Source organism: Hippocampus zosterae, chromosome 3, assembly GCF_025434085.1.
Source record: "Hippocampus zosterae strain Florida chromosome 3, ASM2543408v3, whole genome shotgun sequence".
Lineage (NCBI taxonomy): Eukaryota > Metazoa > Chordata > Actinopteri > Syngnathiformes > Syngnathidae > Hippocampus > Hippocampus zosterae.
In genome coordinates, this window is record NC_067453.1 from 27,626,880 (window position 1) to 27,649,335 (window position 22,456).

General features: G+C 41.1%; 2 protein-coding genes across 3 annotated transcripts in view; one reads left to right on the plus strand and one right to left on the minus strand.

Annotated features, from left to right (window-relative positions):
- The window catches only part of zfpm1 (zinc finger protein, FOG family member 1), a 169,063-nt gene that overhangs the window by 123,352 nt on the left and 23,255 nt on the right, over window positions 1-22,456 (minus strand). The gene's annotated exons all lie outside the window — the stretch shown is intronic.
- On the plus strand, window positions 1,110-21,609 carry kiaa0513 (KIAA0513 ortholog). 2 transcript variants are annotated; one of them, XM_052062144.1, is made up of 13 exons: window positions 1,110-1,179; window positions 6,344-6,848; window positions 8,204-8,303; window positions 8,544-8,617; window positions 9,956-10,026; window positions 10,566-10,773; window positions 10,861-10,901; window positions 11,023-11,095; window positions 13,171-13,248; window positions 13,462-13,491; window positions 16,456-16,536; window positions 17,728-17,822; window positions 18,687-21,609. In XM_052062144.1, exons 2-13 carry the CDS (start codon window positions 6,511-6,513, stop codon window positions 18,734-18,736), a joined length of 1,239 nt encoding a protein of 412 aa, XP_051918104.1. In that variant the 5' UTR covers window positions 1,110-1,179; window positions 6,344-6,510; the 3' UTR covers window positions 18,737-21,609. The 2 variants fall into 2 exon arrangements, with proteins under 2 accessions (XP_051918104.1, XP_051918105.1); XM_052062145.1 differs by lacking the exon at window positions 13,462-13,491.

Genomic DNA, 22,456 nt, shown 5'->3' on the forward strand with positions numbered 1-22,456 from the left:
GTTAAAAGGCTTCTACAGGGCAAACACACATCTATAAAGTGGCTTTTCAGATTTTTTTTCATGAAATATAAATTATATACGATGAAACAGAATTGCTGAAAACGTGAAAACAACTAACTGAGAACTATGTAGTATTGAATGTTGTAGCTATAGTGTAAAATAGTTTCCGTCATTTCACGCCCAAACTTTTTGGGCGTGGCCAAATCAGTGCCCAGTGAGGCCATTGGGCAGTCATCGTTTGTTGGCCCTCATCCCCCAACATAAGAACTAAAACCCTTAATTGACATCAGTACTTATGCAACGCAACGAGTAACATAGTGATTTCTAATCTGCCCATTTCTACCACTAAATCATGCGGTCAGCTAGGTGGCAATGCTGAAAATGCATCTTCATATAAATTACGCGGGACCTATCCATAGTCGAAACATGGTGTTCTGATTCATATTGCGTTCATGCAAGTACAGTTAACCGCATTCATCCATCCACGTACGCGAACACACGGACACACACACACACACACGCACACACACACGGTTTCGGCAAACATCTGCACGGTGCATTGGCAGTTACAGGAGAGCGCCAGAGGAAACGAGGTCACTCATGGGAACTTTTTGCTGATGAAAATAAGAAAACGTGAGCATAGATTTCATTCAAGGGGGGTCACAAAATAAGCGTAGGAACACAGAGCTAGCACTTACGCTGTAATGACCAAACTGACCTGGCAGAAGGTTTACACTAATGATAATTTAGCGTTTTTTCGCAAATTTTCGCCCAATCTTTTTTTTTCGTCGTACAGTACATCCTACTCCCTTGAACATAATAACTGTGTTGAATAAAGACTGATTTCTTTCTTTTACTTTTTTATCTACCTTATTTTCTGTCAAATTATTACTGTATATGTTTTATGTTCAATAAACAAACAAACCAAACCAAACCAGTACTATAATAAATGTATTATTAGTCACGATAATAATAATAATACATATCAAAGCGTTATTAACACCTCAAGGAGCTGGAGCCACATGGCGCTGGTGATTGGCTGCACTGCCCTCAACGTCATTTGGGTTCTTCCCGCGTCATTCCGTTCTTGCGCATGCTCACTTCTGCGAAAGCAAAAAGCGACAACACAGGACAGCAGAGAGAAGCACCTCATCTTCCTGTCGGCAAACCTCCTCTCCTGTACGTACACTTCTACTTTATGTTTCGTGACATTCTTAAATACATTGTAAATGCCTCAGACTGTGTCAGTGTTTAATGTGTGAACGCAACGATTGTCTGTTTGGTTATTTGAACGGTGTCAGAGTTCTCCGTCCAGTGCTGTGCTTTCTGTCAGCGCTTTATTTTTTGGGGAACCGTTATGGATGCTTGACCATAATCATTTCGCCAGTGTTTGGCCTGTTAACGAAACCGATTTATTACCGTATTCCGTAAAACATGGCCACGCAGCGACGCTTATCACATTGCAGCGTGAAGCGTTCAGGAAACGTCAGCCAGGCAGCCTTTTGATGTTTATTCAGTGCTGCTTCCTTCCTTAAAAACTCTGCGTGCACCTCTCAGGTTCAAATTACAGGTCTGCGGTGATGAGCAAGAATGATCCTTTTATTTAACATTGCGAAATAAAGCAGACTTAAAACCATAGAACGGAAAAATATGTTATTGCCACTGTTTGAAGATGTTCGTGCTTCCTATTTTAATACTGTCCAACTGTTCGATTAGATGAAAACACCCCCCCACCCCCCGCTGTTTTATTTCAGTCTGGGAAGCTTTTTTCTTGTGTGTCTTTTCTAAATAGAGGTCTTGTTTTAAGCTACAGCGTACTTCGATGCGGTGATTGACAGTCAGCCTATCTTCTGTGTCGTTCTATTCCTCGTCACTGTCTCCCCTGCAGACGCAGGAAGCAAGTCACGTATCTGTCATATTGTGGTGGGTGATACGCGCGGGGCGGGAGGGGGTTTAATTCAAGTAGCTATCTTAATATTACTCTATGTATATATGGCTGGCTGCACGATAAATAAAAATACATCGCCATCAAGATTGATGGTTAATACACCACAAAGATAATGGCCGGTTCAATATGCGTTTTGCAAAGACGTGCGACAGACAGACAAACGGATAGATAGATAGATCGATCTCGTCGCGTGCATAGAATGAATGAATGCACCATGTTGCTTGAGTAGCAATATGTCGCATATGTGATTCAGGACTCCCTGCGTGTGCTTGAAGCCTTTTCATGACACCCCAGTTAGAGTTCGCTGTGAAAACTAAAAACATTATAGACAGTTTACATTCAAATACAAGACGAGTTTGGTTCATTTTAAAAAAAAGAAAGAAAAGACATTGCCAGTGCTAATTCGAAAGTCACTGAAAATCCCGTTGACATGCAAGCGGAAAATTTGCATTCGCTTCCCAGAGTGGTATTCCTTCATCCATCCATCCATCCATCCATCATCTACCGCTTATCCGGGGCTTATCCTTCAAAAAACGAATATTCATGCACACACTAAGAAATGTTGGAGGAACACACAAATACAGTTAGTATAACAACACTCAAGGGCACATATTCTTCTCAATGTCAAAAACAAGTTCAATTAATAGAGCTCTTTCGCACCTTTCTTCTACTCTTATCTCATTTTAAGTGTGTGTTCTATGCATGCACATAGTGCGCTGAAGAAGCCAATAAGGAACAGCTTGTATTTTCATCCATTCATCATCTGAACCACTTTTCCTCATGAGGGTTGCGGGCATGCTGAAGCCTATTCCAGCCCTCTTTGGGCAGTTAGCGGGATAGAGCCTGAGCTGGCTGCTGGCCAATTGCAGGGCACACATATTTTGTATTTCTTGTTTTTGATTGCAGTTATTTTAGGTATGCCTCCCATTGACTGAATGCAAGACTCCGGTTCCTTTTTTATATGGTGATTTAACAGCAACACACCGCGCAACTAAAATGTAGACATATTACATTTACAAAAAAAGCATTGCTTAGCATCAAAGCTAATCACAATATAGGCCATGTATGCCGGTGTGCATTATGTACATATATTATTTATCTGTCAGGGATGAAATGTTTGTTTTGTTGTACTGTAGAAAAAAAGGAAAACATTTTTTTTTTTAAATCCATTCGTGGCAGGCAATGCAAAATAGTACTGACCACTATGGCCTAATTTCAACCAATGGTAGTCTTCTCCCAGAGAGAAACCCGTACAGTCAAAAATGTGATGCTTCGACAAACTTCTCTTTCAAACTTTGTATATTCACTGTCCTTTGGCAAAACAGAAGAATGACCAGGAAAAAAGGAATCAACACGCATAGCCAATGCCACGATGATAAGTGCCTCTCAGTCTATACATGAGGCTTATGGAGATGCTCTAATACGCAACTTCTGGTTTAACTTTTTTTTTTTTTGGGAGCCAACACACATATTTATGGCTCGAAATACAATACCCAGTGTCCCAGGTTAGTTTGCATGTGTCTACTGAGTGTATGTTTGCTGTCTCGTTGTAAATCAGACGTTACTACATGAAATGACACATCAAGTAAAATATTCTCTCCTTATCGGTCTGTGGTGGTACTCATTGGCTAACCTCACTCTCACCTCCCGTATCTTGTCAGCTACTTCTGCTTGTCATACATTTATTGCAGCATTTGATGCTGTGAAATTGTCACAGTGCTTCTTTGAGAGATGGGAGCGCCTCTCCTAACCATATTTAATTTTCTTCAAACCCATGCTTGTAACCATAACATACGTATACACAGGACATTTAGATATAGTGGTAATCCTTACAATTACTGTATATAAAGTGTCTTTCTTTCTTTTCTTTCTTTTTTCGAGCCGCTTGATCCTCATTAGGGTCGCGGGGGGTGCTGGAGCCTATCCCAGCTGTCTTCGGGCAGTAGGCGGGGGACACCCTGAATCGGTTGCCAGCCAATCGCAGGGCACACAGAAACGAACAACCATCCACGCTCACACTCACACCTAGGGACAATTTAGAGTGTTCAATCAGCCTGCCGTGCATATTTTTGGAATGTGGGAGGAAACCGGAGCACCCGGAGAAAACCCACGCAGGCCCGGGGAGAACATGCAAACTCCACACAGGGAGGCCGGAGCTGGAATCGAACCCCGTACCTCTGCACTGTGAAGCCGACGTGCTAACCACTGGTCTTCTCTTTTTTTGGATTTCTTCCTAAAACACATATGTAGAAAAAACAATTAACAGGAATAAAAGACAAAAAAATGCACTAAAACATCCGGTGGAATAACAACATGAAAAATATCTGGCAGTCCAACCAAGGAATGTACACTGCTGTATTTTACACCATTATTCATTGTTTTAACTGAAACCTGTGATTTATTCAACCACCAAAACAACATTTTAAACCTAGTGTGGAAAAACAACCACAAAATAAATAACAGCTCACCTGAGGGTAGCAGAGGCAGACATACTTAAGTCATTTGATTCCCCTCTTGTGCATTAATGGAACAATGAACAAGTCATCAGATTTAATGTCCGAGTCAATTTAAAGCACATTGCAGACATCGTGACCGCAGGAATTGAGGTCCCACTTTATGTTGGAGAAAAGTCGGAGCCAACATTCCTGTCTAATTCCAATCACTGCTGCTATTTATAAGCCATGAAAGAGGTGTGAGTACGCTCACACGTGCTCTACGCCTCTCACCGTGGGCAACTCCAGGGTGGAGGAGAGTCCAACCCCTCTTGAGAGAACTGGTACCAAAGCCCAGGCTGTGTGTGGAGGCAAGTCTGACTATATCTAGTCGGAACTTCTCTGCTTCACACAGCACCTTGGGCTCCTTTCCTGCAAGAGAGGTTTGTTTGTTTGTTTGTTTATTGAACATAAAACATAAACAGTAATAATTTGACAGAAAATAAGGTAGATAAAAAAGTAAAAAGAAAGAAATCAGTCTTCATTCAACACAGTTATTATGTTCAAGGGAGTAGGATGAAGTAAAAAACTTATCCTTATCTAGTCCTACCCCGTTATGTGTTTATATCTACTAAATCAAATAAAGGTGACATTCAATATCCCTAGAGCAGGGGTGTCCAAACTTTTTGCCAAGGGGGCCAGATTTTATGTGGTAAAATGTCGGGGGGCCGACCTTGGCTGACATTCTTTATATTGAACAACAATATTGTTCAAGAAATTTTAGTAAGCCAGTCTGTTTCACATTTCCATTTTTATTTTAATTTCAACAATCTTAAGAATTTCTTTTGGTTCATTTGAAACAGGTATATCACATTATTCACTTGACTTTTTCTTAAACGGAAGTCTCCTGAGTGCAAATTGATTGATTTGAAACATAAAATGTATCACCATGACTTTTCAATAGTCACAAAACCTTTGACTCGAACAACAGGGAAATGAACAAGCAATACACATATCCACAACTGCAAGGACCATTTGAAATATGACATGTCAGTCAATATAAACACGGAGTGATGTCTTGTTAACTCGTGAGTGATGCCCTCTAGTGTCTAAATGCTATTACTCATTTAGTGAATGCTATTACTCATTTAGCCACTAGAGGGAAGCAGTACTCTATGAAACATCACTCACCAGTCTACGAGACCTCAGTCAATGCAACACGTGTTCCATTGCGCCCAACCTGCGGGCCAGACGGCACTGATTTTATGACAGGGGCCGAGGGCCGGATGAAATTCGACCGCGGGCCGGATTTGGCCCCCGGGCCGGACTTTGGACATGCCTGCCCTAGAGCTAACTTTTGTAGGTCCCAAGGTCCCCCCCCACCCCCCGCCCAGCCTTTGGCTGCCGCGCAGCTCGCATTACACCTGAGCCCTTAGGTCCCTCCCATAGGTGGTGAGCCCATGGGAAGGGGGGCCCATGTTGCCGGGCCCCATGTGTGTTGTCCCGGCCACGAGGCGCGCCAGCGAGTCCCACCTCCAGGCCTGGCTCCAGATTGGGGCCCGCGTGACCCACATCCGGGGCGAGGGAAACTCAGTTCCATATATTTTTGTCATCATAAGGGGATTTTTGGAGCCGTGCTTTGTCTGGTCCGTCACCTAGGACCTGTTTACCACGGGTGACCATACCAGGGGCATACACAAAAGATTGTGTGACAAAATACATTTCATTCACGATGCTGCCGGAAGACTTTTATTTTTTTTCCCCCCCAAATTGCATCAGTTGCTAATTACCAATCCAAATCCTTGTTGTTTTTAGCAGCGAGCGCCGCTTTTTACATTTGCCAAACCAAATTGTGGTCACTCGTCGTTGCTGAAGACCTGAGCACCCCAAACGCAATCTTTTCACAGAAAGCAAAGCACAATCACGTCATACAGTTGTCATGTTTTCTTTCTTTTGTTTACAGATGCAGAGTGTCTGTGATGTCCAAATTCGCAGAGATTTCAGTTCAACGCAGTCAAGACAAATTCAACCTCATGCGGCCTCACTGGCAGGCACGGTTCTGTTCCCGCAGAGCACTTAGTAGCTCAGTCTGAAAGCTAAAAGGCACGAACCAGCGTCGAGTCGATTGCAATGGACAACCTCATAGACTTTGATCTGCCATCTGAGGCGCGAGACAATCTTCAGGGCCATTCAGACGTCCTCTCCCCACAGCACCTGTCCTCCTCATTATCTGAGCCAATTACACCCACCAAGACCAGTTCACATCACCATCATGACGACGAAGAAGAAAACGAAAGTGATGCAACAGGTTCTGCCGACAGTGAGAATGACATGGATCCCCCGTCCACTACGTGGGAACTGAGGCGGTCGTCATCCTCATCTGTTCACAGTAGCGAGGACGCCGATGCCGAGGCCTTAGAGAGAAGGGAGTTTATGAAGATTTATGTGGAGAAAGTGTTTCATGGAAGGTAAGTCAAGATGGCGCCCGAGTAGGCAGCCGTCAGCAAGTGCTCTCATGAGCCTTGCTTTTTTTTTGTTGTTCTTGTGTTTCTTTTGTCACTTTGTGTTTGTTGTTACGTCGTGTGGACTTGATGTGGACCTTTTTCAGCATTTTTTGGCCACGACATTCATCAAGGAGGAGACTCTGTGCTTGGTGGTTGCGCCTTCTCGGCAGCATGGGTATACCAGCACTGTTTTTGACTGGAGGAATGTCGGCGCCATTTGACTGTCGTTGCTGGACAGTCCCGGGGCGCTTGTGTCTTGCGCCTGTAATGGGCAGCATTTTTCACAGCCCCGCTTTGTTCAGCGGAGAGATCGGTGCTGTTGAACGGTCTGCGGCTGGATGGATGGAGGTCTTGAGGAGCCGACGATGAGAAGAAAGGAGCGTTGGCGCGGAGTGCCGATGCGGATTTGGAGCTGGGAGTCGCTGCTTGGAGTTTGAAGCGGATTATGTGGGACAGGAGAAGTGAACTAATCTCTTTTCGTCAATGGATGCTACAGCTTCGTGTTTGCTTTCAAAACTTAGCTTGTAGCAGACGTGTGCACATTTTCAGCATGACGTCTCTGATCCACTGGAGAAAGGACACTTTGATCCTCTCCTCTTTCATCTAGAACTGCTTCAGACAACAAAGTGTATGCAAAAAAGTGGTGAAGATTGCACGACTGTCTCTGTCCTATGTGTTGTCTTGTGTTATTTTTGTTATTTTGACTTCAAAATGGCGCCGCGAGAGTGGCTGCCTTTCCAGCAGCTCCTATTTTTTTGTTGTTCTACTTCTTCCTTTCATAACTTTGCTGCTGTGAATCTGGAATTTCTCCATTGCGAGACTAATAAAGGTTTTCTTAATCTTAATCTTAAGGCACGCGTTCGTACCTCGGCCAAGCGTGAATCATGCAAGTTTAGTCTGGTAGATACTTGAGTCGTTCATTTGTTTGTTTGAGGAATGACACCAAACATAGCCGATCCATTTGGAGTGCCACAAAGAACGTTGAAACGCTGTTCTGACTTAAGGTGCAGAGGACATCTTATTTTGTTTATTGTGACATCCATTTTGCATTGAGCTAAGTGGGATGGTAATTCCAGCTAATGGAGCCGTGTGACAATTTTGTGTAGCGGTAGTTCACATTCTGTTCTAAAGGAACCTTAATTGGGACATTTTTGTAGATTTTTTACATCTCTGTTTTAGTAGTTTTAAGATCATTTGTGTCTCTTGTGTCATCACATTTTTTTCCTGTGGCATTTATCAACCGTTGTACATGTTTTTCCAACTATAGGCTTTTGTTTTTAACGTTACCTTCCTTTGATTTTTGCACACTCTTTTCTCAGGCAGGACTTGGATCAAGAGGAGAAAGCTCGTTTTGGAGAGCTGTGCACCGGCGAGAATGGCAAAGGCAGGGAATGGTTTGCGAAATACGTCAGTGCACAGGTGAACAGGAAGAATTTCTCAATCTAGAACGACATGGTTTTGCTAGATTATATTTACGAGATACCAAATGACAGAAGTGTGACTTTGTTTCCCCCCCTCTCCCTACATGTAATCATCTACTGTATATTGTGTGTTCTTGACTGACAAATTGTCCCTCTCGATTGAAAATCATAATACCTGAATACTGTATAGGAAATGCAGAAAATAGGTTTCATTTTTAATTCTCTCCTCTCTATTCAGCGCTGCCACTCTAAATGTGTGGCCGAAGCTACTTTCTATCGACTGGTGCAGTCATTTGCAGTCGTGCTATTTGAGTAAGTGAGTTTTGGAGATCTTTTGAGTGTTTAAAAAAAAAATGATATCCATAAGTGGGGATGCACGATAGCTGTTATTTTCTCCCAATACAACAATCGATAACTTTTTTTCTCCAAACTGAATATTTTAAAAGGTTGCTTTTGTGTGTGTGTGCTACAAATGCAGTAATCCCTCGTTTATCACGGTTAATGGGGACCAAAACCACCAATCCGCAAAGTAGCAACCAATAAACAAAAACAAAAAAGTCAAAAACATTTTTAAGTCCGCGGAAAATTTTTAAGAAGCTGCAAAACAACAGCGAGTCACATAGAGCAACTTATACAGCACTGTACTCCATGTATATGAATTTATTTATTTATTTTTTGGGGTGTTTGAAAAAAATCCGTAATGCACTGAAGCCGCGATAAACGAACCACGAAATGGCGAGGGATCGCTTTATATTTGTTGTTGTATCTTAAAAGAATGAAACATTTCAATCCCACTTCTTACTCCGGCGGGGCCAGAGGACGACATAAAATATTGGCCAATGACAACGTTGAGCATGTTTTACTACTTTCTGAACTCTTGTCCCTGAAATTGTGAGGCGACGAGGGATCTCAAAAGCATTGATTCGTGTTCGTAGCCCTTAATAACATCACGTTGGTCATGTTTCATTATCACCCCCGCTAGTGTTTTATAAATATTTAATATTAATGCTTCAAACAATAAATCACTCATAAAATGATTTATTACTTATCAATGATAGTTTGAAACTTGTACATACACACGCTTACACATATCTTTTAAGGTAGGACCCGAAACATTTTAGTGCTACTGGCCATTTTCATGTGAAGACGTTTTCAAGGACCCAAATTAAAAAAAAAAACAAATTATGAAAAATATCACACATTGTAGCTGCATTTCACTGGGCCAAGGCCATTTGTATGCAGTAGGACACAGTGCAGTGTCGCAGCCATCCATCTATCTATTTTCAAAACCATGTTTTTGTACCAGAATCACATGCTTGCAATAAAGTTGCTGTTAGTTGTTGTCTGCGCCAAATGTGACAAAATAATCTGGCAATAAAAGTTCACTTGAAGCCGTTGCCTGTGTCGAGATTCTGAGTAAGTAGTCAGGTTTCAATGAGTAATAAAAATGCAACGGTCCACAGTCAATGTATTTCAAACGGCTCTTTTTGTCAGTTTTCATTTTGAATCTGATGTCATTCCATTTTATCGGTCCAATTATTTATATTAATATTTTTAGCATTGTAACTGTCAACAAAATAATGAAATGCATGACCGCTGCTGTTGACATCAAGTGCAAGTCGTATGTTTTGGTTCTGATTTTTTTTTCAGATGTTATCAAGTGGATGACTACAGCCCCGCCAAAAACCTCATGACTATGTGCTTTACATTCTACTATGTTGGTAAATTCATTCTTCTTAGACCTTCATAGACTTCTACTAATATTTAGAAGAGGCCCGGTAGTCCAGTGGTTAGCACGTCGGCTTCACAGTGCGGAGGTACCGGGTTCGATTCCAGCTCCGGCCTCCCTGTGTGGAGTTTGCATGTTCTCCCCGGGCCTGCGTGGGTTTTCTCCGGGTGCTCCGGTTTCCTCCCACATTCCAAAAACATGCGTGGCAGGCTGATTGAACACTCTAAATTGTCCCTAGGTGTGAGTGTGAATGGTTGTTCGTTTCTGTGTGCCCTGCGATTGGCTGGCAACCGATTCAGGGTGTCCCCCGCCTACTGCCCGAAGACAGCTGGGATAGGCTCCAGCACCCCCCGCGACCCTAGTGAGGATCAAGCGGCTCGGAAGATGAATGAATGAATGAATGAATATCACATAGAATACAAGGTCATTTAATTATTTGTAATGTTTAACTCGGGGGGGGGGTTAAGTTACCCGGCAATTGGATGGAAGTGCCTTTCTATTGACCCCCCCCCCCCCCCCCCCCCTGTATAGGAAAGTCTCAGCTGTCTCCCGCAGAACTGTTTGATCGAGGTGGTCCTCCAGCTGGTCTGGACTCATATTTAAACAAAGCCAACTCCTGGCTCTCTGATAAGAAGGACGCTGCGGAGCGGCTCCTGAAGAACTCATCGAAGACTGATGTCAAAAGCTTTTTTGGAGGCTTAGAAAGTAAACTGAGAAGCTCAGTCGCTCCAAAGACAGAGTATGCAAATATGTTCTTTTGGATATTCTCATAAACATAATACTTGTTTGCCATTAAATGCACCCTGTCCTCTTACATTCGATACAGGGATGGTGAAAATCCAGTAGAGCCAAAACCCAAATCAACAGGTAAGGGGAATTAAACTTAAATTGTGTGTTTTTTTGGTGTGTGGGGGGTGGTTCATGAAAGATTTCTCTTGCACTACTTTCTTTCAAATGAACAACATTTAACACGTTATTTTCACCCTAGTTTCAGAGGCTCCAGAGGAAAAGAAGGGAGAAAAAATTTACTTGTACACCCATCTGAAGCAGCAACCCATCTGGTATTGGTTTTCTCTCTTTGCGCAGTGAAATGGAATTTTGAAAAAAGCAAAAAGAAAAATCGCCGTAGTTTCCATCTATATCTCGTATCGACAGTGTTCCCTCGTGAATTTGCAGTTTAGTTACATGTTTTGTGGCTTCACTCTATCGGGCAGATTTACCTTTCTATTTTGTGGGGACTCTTGCTATTTTCCTTTCTTCTAAGTCAGACCAGTCAAAATTTTTGATATTATGTTATTTTATTTCTTTTTAAATGTTTTTTTCTTGAGGAGAAATGTGTCTTAGAAAAACCAAAACCATGAGCATGAGACAACTAGACGCACCCAAAATCCCCGTTCCGTCATCGTGGGTGCATTTGGAAATACGCTTAGAACACGTTGCTTCCCTCAGTCTGTCACGTTGTGCCCGAAGCGATAGAATAATTGCTTCGTGTACAACACAATAAGGAAGTGGATCCCCGAAATAGCAGACACAGAAAAAATAGTTGTCAGAAAAAATGAGATTTTAATATAAACACAAAATACCCGTCTAAGCGAACAACAGAAAGCGCTGGTCAAAATAAGGACCAGGAAATAAATAAGGAGACAACAGAAAACGCTTGCGGAAAAATAGCAAGGAGAAATATTTATGAGAACGATATAAACTTTTACGTGGGCGGCCCGGTAGTCCAGTGGTTAGCACGTCGGCTTCACAGTGCAGAGGTACCGGGTTCGATTCCAGCTCCGGCCTCCCTGTGTGGAGTTTGCATGTTCTCCCCGGGCCTGCGTGGGTTTTCTCCGGGTGCTCCGGTTTCCTCCCACATTCCAAAAACATGCGTGGCAGGCTGATTGAACACTCTAAGTTGTCCCTAGGTGTGAGTGTGAGCGTGGATGGTTGTTCGTCTATGTGTGCCCTGCGATTGGCTGGCAACCGATTCAGGGTGTCCCCCGCCTACTGCCCGAAGACAGCTGGGATAGGCTCCAGCACCCCCCGCCACCCTAGTGAGGATCAAGCGGCTCGGAAGATGAATGAATGAATGAATGAATGAATGATATAAACTTACACGAGAATGGTATGATAACCCGCAATAATAGCCACTAGGCTTCAATTCAATGATTTGAATCGAGAAGTGATCGGTAAGAGAAATGGCACGGCGTGGAATACTCCGGCAGTGAGTCGACTGCCAGAGCGCCCAAATAAAGCATGTTTAATTAGTCACCAATGGGTGACAGGTGTGCAGGTGGCAAGCAGGAAGCCTGCCCCCTGCTGGCAAACACGGGACGTGACACAGACAGTTCAGAAACGCAGAACATTGTTCAAAATGCACCGTTCAGTTATTCAGAGTGCTCCCAAAAAACGGAGCCCAGTGCAAGCGTAACATCCCACTGTATTTTAAAAGCAAATACATAAAATAGGGGGCAGCCCGGTAGTCCAGTGGTTAGCACGTCGGCTTCACAATGCAGAGGTACCGGGTTCGATTCCAGCTCCGGCCTCCCTGTGTGGAGTTTGCATGTTCTCCCCGGGCCTGCGTGGGTTTTCTCCGGGTGCTCCGGTTTCCTCCCACATTCCAAAAATATGCATGGCAGGCTGATGAAACACTCTAAATTGTCCCTAGGTGTGTGTGTGAGTGTGAATGCTTGTTCGTCTCTGTGTGCCCTGCGATTGGCTGGCAACCGATTCAGGGTGTCCCCCGCCTACTGCCCGGAGACAGCTGGGATAGGCTCCAGCACCCCCCGCCACCCTAGTGAGGATCAAGCGGCTCGGAAGATGGATGGATGGATAAAATAGGTTTCTTTTTTTGGGAGGGAGTGGGGGGGGGGATGCGGAGTACCTTGAGAAACAATGCAAACGCCACACGATAAGAGAACCCTAAACCTCTCAAATGTCAGGCAAATCTGCTAACCACAAGCACACTGTTCTGCCAAGAGGACAAAATATAAAAATGTATATTAAAAAAAAAATGCTTCCTTTCTTTCTCAAAGCGCATTACTTTTCGTGCAAAGGCATAAATCACTTAAGTACCATGAGAATTTCTTTAGAAGTAACAAAAGCATATTCTCAATCTTTTTTTCATGTGCTGTTGTTTGCTCCATGCCAGGCACACGTTGCGATTTTGGAATGCTGCATTCTTTGACGCAGTTCATTGCGAGAGGAAGAAGAGGTCGCCAACAACAAGGTGAGTCCAAATGTCATCGGAGACGAGATGAACAATTCATTTGATTGTTAACTGTGTTTTTCCTCCATTACGTGATATTGAATTGGTTGATAAATTACGAGAAAATGTCCTTTCTTCTGTGTGTCTGGGAAAAGTTTGCTCCTCTTTCTTTGATTCGCCGTCTTCCTGCATGTCAACTTAACCCTTTTCTTCTTGTGCCTTGCTGCCGAGCAGGGGAGCGCAAGATGGGGATAAAGATGAGAGGTCGGTCTTCCATTTGTCTGCTGCTCTCAAAAAGGCCCAAAACAAAACAAAAACAAAAACAAAAGAACAGCAAGACTTGAAATTTTGCCGGAAAATCGGATGTAATTGTGGCTGTCCTTTATGCGCATGGCTTCATGTGATTTATGAGGTTCTTTGCAATGGAATGTTTTTTGGTTATGTCACATGTTGGTTTGTGATTTTTAGTTTGCTACATTTGAGGTCTGGGGTCCTATTTTCGTGCCCGACGCAAGTGTGGTGTAATTTAACTGTGTGCAAGGGTGGAGTTTTCTTTCTTTTGGTGGCTTTGTAGACGGGCACAGTTAAACATGGGTGTTTGCGCCGTTGTGGGAGTGAATACAGCCGATGTGATTCCCAGCCAATCAAAATGGCTCCTTTCATTCTCTTTAAATTCAGTGCAGGTGAGGTTCACAGTCAGCATTGGCGGAAGCCATACTCACTCGCCGGAGTGCATGTGCACAAAATATGTGTAAAAGTATTCTCCATCATCTCCGCATTCAGATGATGAAAAGTTGGCCGCTGTAAAGCGAGCACTTGGAGACCGCATTCTGCCCCCAATCGTGTGATTGTGAGTCGAGACTTGAAATAATGAGGCAAAATTGGCATTTTACGGCACATCAAAACATATTTGAGTAGCACGGTGCTACTTATGCCGCACCAGCTAGCTACAAGTCTTGACTTAGTGCCATTTTTCAAATGAATTTCAAGGATTCTCTTTCTCTTTGTTTTTTTTTAGTTTTTTTTTTTTTTTAGATTTGGTCTGTGGATAAGTACATTTACTCCAAAACTGCGTGTTTTAGTATTTTGTATGTGGATTATTTAAAGTTTGATGCGTGGTCGTAAATTCTAAAGTTATTGTGGGAGCAGATTTCATATCCCTTCATAGTGTCAGAGTAGAAAAGAGAGCCTTTTTTCATTTAGCCTTTTTTTTTTCCTCTATAAAATATTTTTTGGTTGGAATTTTTATTCATTTTTACTCATCCCACTATCTATTCTTCTGTCTTTATTTGGCATCGGCTTAGCATGTCATCGTGGTTCAGTCGTCTAATAGTCTGTGTGATTTATAAAGCATGTCAATATGATGCCGTTGAAAGACCCTCTTGTTTCCCGTTCGTTTTTCAAGTGACGCTTCCATAACTAGCAATTAATGTCATGGATGTGCTGCTGAGACATTGTCTGGAAATACATTTGCTGTATTTCTGGAACAAACGGATCCACTGCTCGCTGTTCATATCCGCGTCACGCCTCACTGCATCATTTTCTCCTTTCCTGTATGCTCTCGATTTTTGTTTTTTTGAAACATTCTGCTGCTATTTTGCCATTATACAGCAACATATTTCGCACAAGCACCCAAAATGTTTAACTGTATCTTCTTGTGTGTGTTTATTTCACCTTTTCCTGCACCCTGTAACACGATCATGATAAGCTGTCCAATGTAGTAATCGTTGTCCCTGAAAGGGTTAATGTTCTGAAATGCTGACGTGGACATACTCGATTTCTCCACCTGTGGTATCAATGGCAAGGACATACTGTAGTGAACACTACTGATAACAAGTTGGTGCTTGATCCAAAACTGGGCCAGTACGTTTCCTGGTTGACTTGTAATTGCTCTTTAAACAGTCCTCTTCCTCATGCTGTTCGCATTGTGACATCACAAGACCACAACAACACCGAGCAATAGTACCTCGCCATTGCGACACTTCTCAAACTGGATGTTTTTTTTTTTTTTTTTTTGCCCGACCCTCCCTGTTTAATTTACCAGACGGAGAAAAAAAAAACATTGGACCGTTGGTTTTGATACAAGTACGCACAAAAGTAAGATGGGAACATTCCGACAATGGAATTTGAAACAAAAGTAAACCAGTGTGAGAGTCTGTGGACATACTGTACAGAAATGTATACTTAGCAACCGCATAAAGCGTGCAATGATGAAAACAATTTTCACAACCAGTAACAAAACCAGAGCACAATTGCACACACTCTCCAGTTTCTTCAGGTGTTGTGCTCGTGCAGTCATTAAAAAAAAAAAAAAAAAAAATCTCATCACCGTAATCTTTCTGTTCTCGGAACGGATGCGGCCACTGAGTTTAGGGTTTCAATATCCGGTTGAAACAGATATACTGAAAAATTCACAGAAAGGAGTTTATTCATCAAAGAAATAATTTTGCCATTCAGCCCCTTGTTCGAGCAGTGCCAAAAATGTACTGAAACATTGCGGACTTTTGTTGAGAAAGTCTAACGAAAGTCAGGTGTAAAGGTGAGAGTCCATTATGGTGCAGCCCAATAACGTTTTTGTGAGTAGTGTATGTGGAAACATAATCATATAATAATAATAATAATAATAATACATTTATAAGCACCTTTCAAAACACTCAAGGGCACGTTACAATTAAAACAAGAACAATAAAACCACAGATAAAATTATAAATAATAAAAGGAAAGATGAATTTAAACTGAATATAGCGACTCGAAATAGTTGACGCATAGCTCTCAATAATCCATCAGTTTTTTGGGGGGCGGTTTATACCCCATACCACCGAAGCAAGTCTTTATGTAATGAGTAGGTACTTACTTTACTGAATGACTCGCTAGTAGTAGCAGTGTAGTGGAAAATGTAGCCACTGAACGGACCGTAACTACATTTAAACCTGCACACATTAATCAGACTCATTTCACAGGAAGTCTGCATTTTATTATCGGTCAAATTTTTAAATGATTACGTTCATGAAAACCCACCCACCCGTGAACAATGTTGATGTGTGTTGAAGCCGCTTAAATCATCGTTTTCGTCATTCCTGATAGCTGATGAACTTGGTCTGTCCATGTATTTTCTTAACGATAACCGCTTCAAAGTAAAAACTTGCTGATCTTCTTTTTAATCTCGATACAAACGATCATTTGGAACTTTTGTGTTGTGAATTTAAGGCAAACTTTTTCTGTCAACAGGGAGAAGTGGTATCACATGACCCAGGAGGAAAGAGACGACACCTCCAAAATGGACGAGAACATTGCCTTTGGCCAACTCGGGTGAGGAAGCTGCCGATGTGCACATTGTTGCAAATCTTATTTGTGTGGCCCTGACCAGAAATGATACTGTCACCTTAAAATGTCGGTTAAAAAAAAAAAGCCTCTGCTAATTTTGTGTTTTGATCACAAAGGTGCGCAGGCATGGGTTTGAGCCCTGCCACCTTCTGTTTGACACTTTTGAGTGCTAACCCTTTTCATCGTGTCAGGCGCACAAGGAAACTGTCGAGGGATGTAAAGTATCTTGGGGGGGAGGGTGGATATATATCTATATACAGTATATATAACATGAAATTGTCAAAACCTGCTAAACTAACTTAAAAGCTCCTCAAATCCAGAGTTTTCGTCCCTGAGGTGTTAGACTCAATCTCAAGAAATGAAGAAACCAGGGTGTTTATTTAAAAAAAAAAAAAAAAACACTCGCATTGAGCACCAGTGAATCACGCCACCACGTGCCAACAATAACAAGTAAGCCCGCAAGGTCTGTTTTCCTTCAAACTGCATATCAAATCAAGTCAAGTACCATTTTATTGTCAATATATAGTAAACATATAGTTTTAAAATGAGAAACAATGGCCCAGAAAGTGCAAACACAACAGCAATTAAAAGCAAATGAAAAAACACAACAACAAATAACCCTGGCAAAAAAAAAACTAAAACAAAAAACGGCATCAAAGAAGAATAACAAAAAATGATGGCAGTTAAAAAAAATAGAAAATAAAAATAATGAACCACAACAGCAATTCAAGAAACACAACAAAAAAAATCAAGCATAGCATCATATAAAAAGCACATCAAATAACGAAACACAATTACATTGTTGGGATTAGTTAATTTTTATTCCTCCTGTGTTTGGCATACAGTGGATAGTTTCACCTTGGGAATCCCAAAAGTGTTGGATGTCGTCCTCAAGAGGAGTCCTCTTGTTTTATGAGATGCAAATAAACTGCCAACACTGCACCCCCCAAAAAACTGCAAGCTACAGTTGTGCCATGTTCTTGTGTCACGTTTGCTTGGTCTCACCAATGTTGAGGTCGTTGCACTCCTCACTGCGGTCCTCGAGAGCCCCCATCCACACCTGATTCAAACGATCAGCTCATCGGTGAGCTTTGCAGAAGCTTGATAATGATCCAGAGCTACACCTAAAAAAATCATTTATGCTCTTATGTTCGCTTTTATGGATGTGTTTTTCAGGACATTTACTCACAACATGCTGGCATTTGGGCTCAGTAAAAAACTGTGCAATGATTTTCTGAAAAAGCAGGCTGTCATCGGAAACCTGAATAAAGGTAAGACATTCTAAAATATGCAGTATGTATAAGACATCAACGTTATTTTAAGTGTGCAAGCTATCAAGTTTTCAGGCATCTTACTTTAAAATGTCCTGCGGTGAAACTCCTCGACAACGAAACCTACATGGGCGAAAATACCCCCTAGTGTGAAAATATTTTCATGCATGAATGCCATTCCCACTTTTCTGCTCCCCCTACAACGAAAAGTCCCCCTGTTCCCTTATACGAAATGTTTTTCCCTGCGCTTGGTTCGCAACGAGATTCACTACAACGAAAACAAGCCTTCCGTCTAATCCAACCTCAACATGCCACATCGACCTCTACTGCTTTGTTCGGAAACGGCAACAGCAACCATCACTCTGGTTTACACATGCGCAGTAGTACAGGAAGTATTTGTTTCAGACGCAGCATGAACGTTGCATTGCTAGTATGGCGACAAAATGGACTTTTGCATATCAAGGAGTTAAGAAAAGGTAAGCTTTATCGCTTGAAGAAGGGATAAAGGTAATAAAAATGAAAGATGGAGGAAGCCAAATAAAAGACATAATGCAATAAATTGATGTAAGTTAAAGTAAATGCTGATCGTAAATTTTGCAATTTCTTTTCCCTTTTTTTCTTTCTACGCTGGCTATATGAAGTGTCAAATAAGTGTATGCTCATACTTATGCACTATTGGAATAAAATAAAACATTTTTGTGTGTGTTCGTGTTTATGTGAGATCAAATTTGCTACAGTGAAAAGTCCCCTGTTTTGAAAAATTTCTTACTGCAAACATGATTTCGTTTTAGAGGAGTTTCACTGTATGTTGATTTTTTTTTTTCTTTCAAGAATACCAAAGTGACGCCATTTGAATCTTTTCAGAGCAGTACAAGTTGCTAAGTGACCATATTGAGAAAATGGCTACAGAGTGAGTGTCCGGACGACATGCTGAATTTCAAAGCCTCCAGTCTTCGCGTCGCATGAACCTCGCCTAATCAATGTCAAGTGGAATGGCAAAACACATGACTGTATCATAGCTGTAGCAAAGCCTACCCGTCCAGTTTGGGTGTGCTCTTCTAAGCACATCCTCCATCAGCAATAATAAATCAATATTGGCAGCAAAGCAAATATTTGTGAAACCTGTAAGTTCTATCTGCCTCTGTGTTGCAACTGTGCCGCTCTCCATAGGTGGTGTATACAGTCCAATAATTTCTTGTAACTGGTTTCACCTGCTAGTAACTATGACTGAGTATCTTTTTCCTCTCATGAGAGCGCATACTACTGTACTTCGTCAGAAACCGCTTTTACAAAAAAAAAAGGAGTAGATCCAAGTGTCTGTGTAGCATTTACAATAACGCAAAGATTGTTCCGGAAAAAAAATCCCTTTCACTCCATATCTGTCTCCATTAAAATAGCATTTCGCTGATCGTTGATGACTGAAAATGACATCAAAGTTGCATGGGGGCTCAGGTCATGGCCAATCACAGATCACCTGTTTTCTGACTTTGGTCATGTGATGTCCGCAAGCTGTGCCGTGAGCCCTGAGCAACTGGGTTGTCATTTTCAGTCGACAGCAAGTACTAAAATGGCTGCCCCCTGAAACGGATTAAAATGGGTGGCTTTTGCTCTTTAATTCATGTTCTACAAACACAATATTAACCCTTTCATGCAACAACAATGATAGCCTATAACCTGTTAAGCCGTCCACTGTAGTCACCGCTGTCCCTGAAAGCTTTAATCAGAAAGCCCTGTTTCAACTTGCTTTGAACATATCACTGTCAAGACAGTATTAGCCTTCCCTTTGTATTAAATTACCGGTAGATACCGTATATGGATCCATTGCCATGAGACTGTCACCTATCTTGGAGCATAAAGACTCTTCAAATCCATCGTCCAGTTTGTTACACAATGTCCGACTGCATGTGTGCCACATCAGTGACATCTGAGCGTTATGACAATTAGCTTTCAGTTACTTGCCGAATAAAACTCCACTGTCATTGTAGATGATCGTTATGTTGAAGGAGTTTTAGGGTTACACCTATATTTGTTTTCAACATAATCGTATTACTTCATAAATATACAGGTCATGAGTGGAATTGACACAAGCGAATATGTTTAGAATTGATTATTCGAGTGATTATTCCATCAATTAATCGGATGAAATTTTATTTTGCATGAAAGTGTATTGCAAGACCAAGAAGTGATTGATAATAAATTGTTTGTTTTTTTAAATATTGTTTAGTGATTGTAAAAAAAAACAACAAAGAACACTTAAATATCAGACGAGAAGTATTGATATACTAGCCAGCCTTTTTGAAAGTGAGTCACTGACTGGTTTGGTCATTGTTTGCAAATGTCTTTATTTTGATTAAACAGCAAAGCTGATTGGTCCGCTTTAATGAGGGGCTGGAGAAATCTGTGAATATTTACTATTGAGAGGCTGAAATCTGAAGATTTGGACAGTTTTAAGTGAAACAATAGCCCGAATCGATAAATTGATTATCAAAATAGTTGATTTGATGATTGATTAGTTGTCGATTAAACATGAATTTTGACGGCCCAAGTCTTGAGAGAAAGATCAGGGCTGCCGGTGTCAGTGTAGGTTTGTGATGATGCGGTGTCTTCGCACGACTATATTCTTGTAAGATTACAACATTTTTTCCTGAAAATGCTTTTGAAAGTCTTTATGCTATAAAAAACCAACAGTCTCAGAAAATAGTGATTTAAAATAAATGATGTCGTCTAATTCTGCAATTCTATCACCAAAAATGATCACTTAAAAGATTTCCTCATCTACTTAATTGAATATTTCTTACCTTAAATTGGACAAACAAGTCTCGCTCAGGATTGGTTTAGGAAGAGCAACTGATGGCATAATTCTTCACTGGAAGCGCAATTTTAAATGCTTGTTTCATTTGAGTGTTGCAAATCTTTTAATGCAGTTAGAAGGAAGTCATTCAGCGAATTAGCAAGTCCTACAGTATGCTCTGTGAAGTATTTCTCTATATTTGTAGATGTATAAACAATATATGTACTGATGATCCATTAATGTCGATGAACCTGTTGTGTACTGAAAACAACCCAAATCTGTTATACATCCTCATTTCAAACGATTGTGTATTCATGAATAAACCTGTCTTTTACGAGATGTTGCACATCCCCTTCGGAATATCCGTCAGCTTATTTGCCAAATTGCACTATTTTATATGATTTTTCAACTGTCACTTACTGTGCTCCAATGTTGGCCACTTTAAGGCTCAAATATCGGTTAGGTAACCTGTTGTTCATTTGTGTTTGTTTTTTCCTGGTGTGAGGTTGACCGCACCATCTGGCAGCTTTAGGATTTTTTTTTAACAACACCTATTTTGCTGTTGTACACAAAATGCATGTTGATATCTTGTATGAAACATTTATCTGTATACCGTAGTCTGTCTGTACAGAAAATAATACTCTGTCTTTACTTTTGATACCTGCTTCAGGTATCCAGCCAGTTCCCCCCTGGATAATAATGCCTTTGTTCGACTCATAGCAGTGCACCGACATTCATCACTCGTGGATTGTGAATAAAGGAAGCATGTGCAGGGGTGATTGTAATGTAGCACCGCTTAATATTTTGCGGTCAGAGAAATAATTCAGATATCAAAGCAAGTACGCTCATAGCAAAGAACGCACGGTTAATATGGCAATTGACTGACAGTTGCGGCTCTCTGAAATATGTGAATATTGTTTGCTGAGTATTTATTTTAAATGCATGGAGAAGTCAATGTTAAATCAAGATGCTGTAATAAATGTATTTTTCTGGTGACATTTTGTGTTTTTCTAGGATATCCATTCAAGTCCCTGAAAAAAAATACAATACGTACACAAAGCTAAAATACAAATGCAACACTTGTTTTTTTTTTTGTAAGCTGACCATCGATAGCCAGGACATTTACTACATAGAGAAAAGTTCCACTTCTCTCAAATATTGCTCACCAATTTGTTGAATCTATGTAAGTGAGCCCTTCGCCTTTGCTGGGATAACCGACCCACCTCACAGGTGTGGTATATGATTAGATAGGAGAATAATTGCACTGGTGTGCCTTAAACTGCAACTTCACAAGGACACTAAAATGTGCAGTTGTATTGCACAATACAACAGATGTTCAAATTAGTTTGCAGTTACTGAATATATATGTACATACTATACATATTGCTGGCGTCAGGCAAAAACCTCAGATGTCACAATTTGGTAAATGTCATTTTTGTTCACTTTTGTTCACTTTATACTATCTATCCATCTCTCTCTCTCTCTCTCTCTCTCTCTCTCTATACAGTATATATATATATATATATATATATATATATATATATATATATATATATATATATATATATATATATATATACACACACACACACACACACACACACACACAGGAGAGAGAGAGATACACACATACTATATCAGTCCACACGTTTGTCTATTTTTTTTTTTTTACAAATTATTGACCAGTATTAAGCGTAGCCGAGAATATAAACGAAATTACAATAGTCCAATTAAAAGAAATAAAATAAGTGCAAGATGAAAGACAATAATTTCAATCCAAACGAGGAACTAGAGAGCAAAAACGAGAGACGAGGAGTCTAACTCTGTTTTTTTTTTTAAGAAT

Excerpts from the sequence above, each read along its gene's own strand:
- kiaa0513 (XM_052062144.1), top strand. The coding sequence starts at position 6,511 with ATGGACAACCTCATAGACTTTGATCTGCCATCTGAGGCGCGAGACAAT. Across the intron at positions 6,849-8,203 it reads GAGAAAGTGTTTCATGGAAG|GCAGGACTTGGATCAAGAGG; the intron begins GTAAGTCAAGAT and ends CTCTTTTCTCAG. Across the intron at positions 8,618-9,955 it reads TTTGCAGTCGTGCTATTTGA|ATGTTATCAAGTGGATGACT; the intron begins GTAAGTGAGTTT and ends TTTTTTTTTCAG.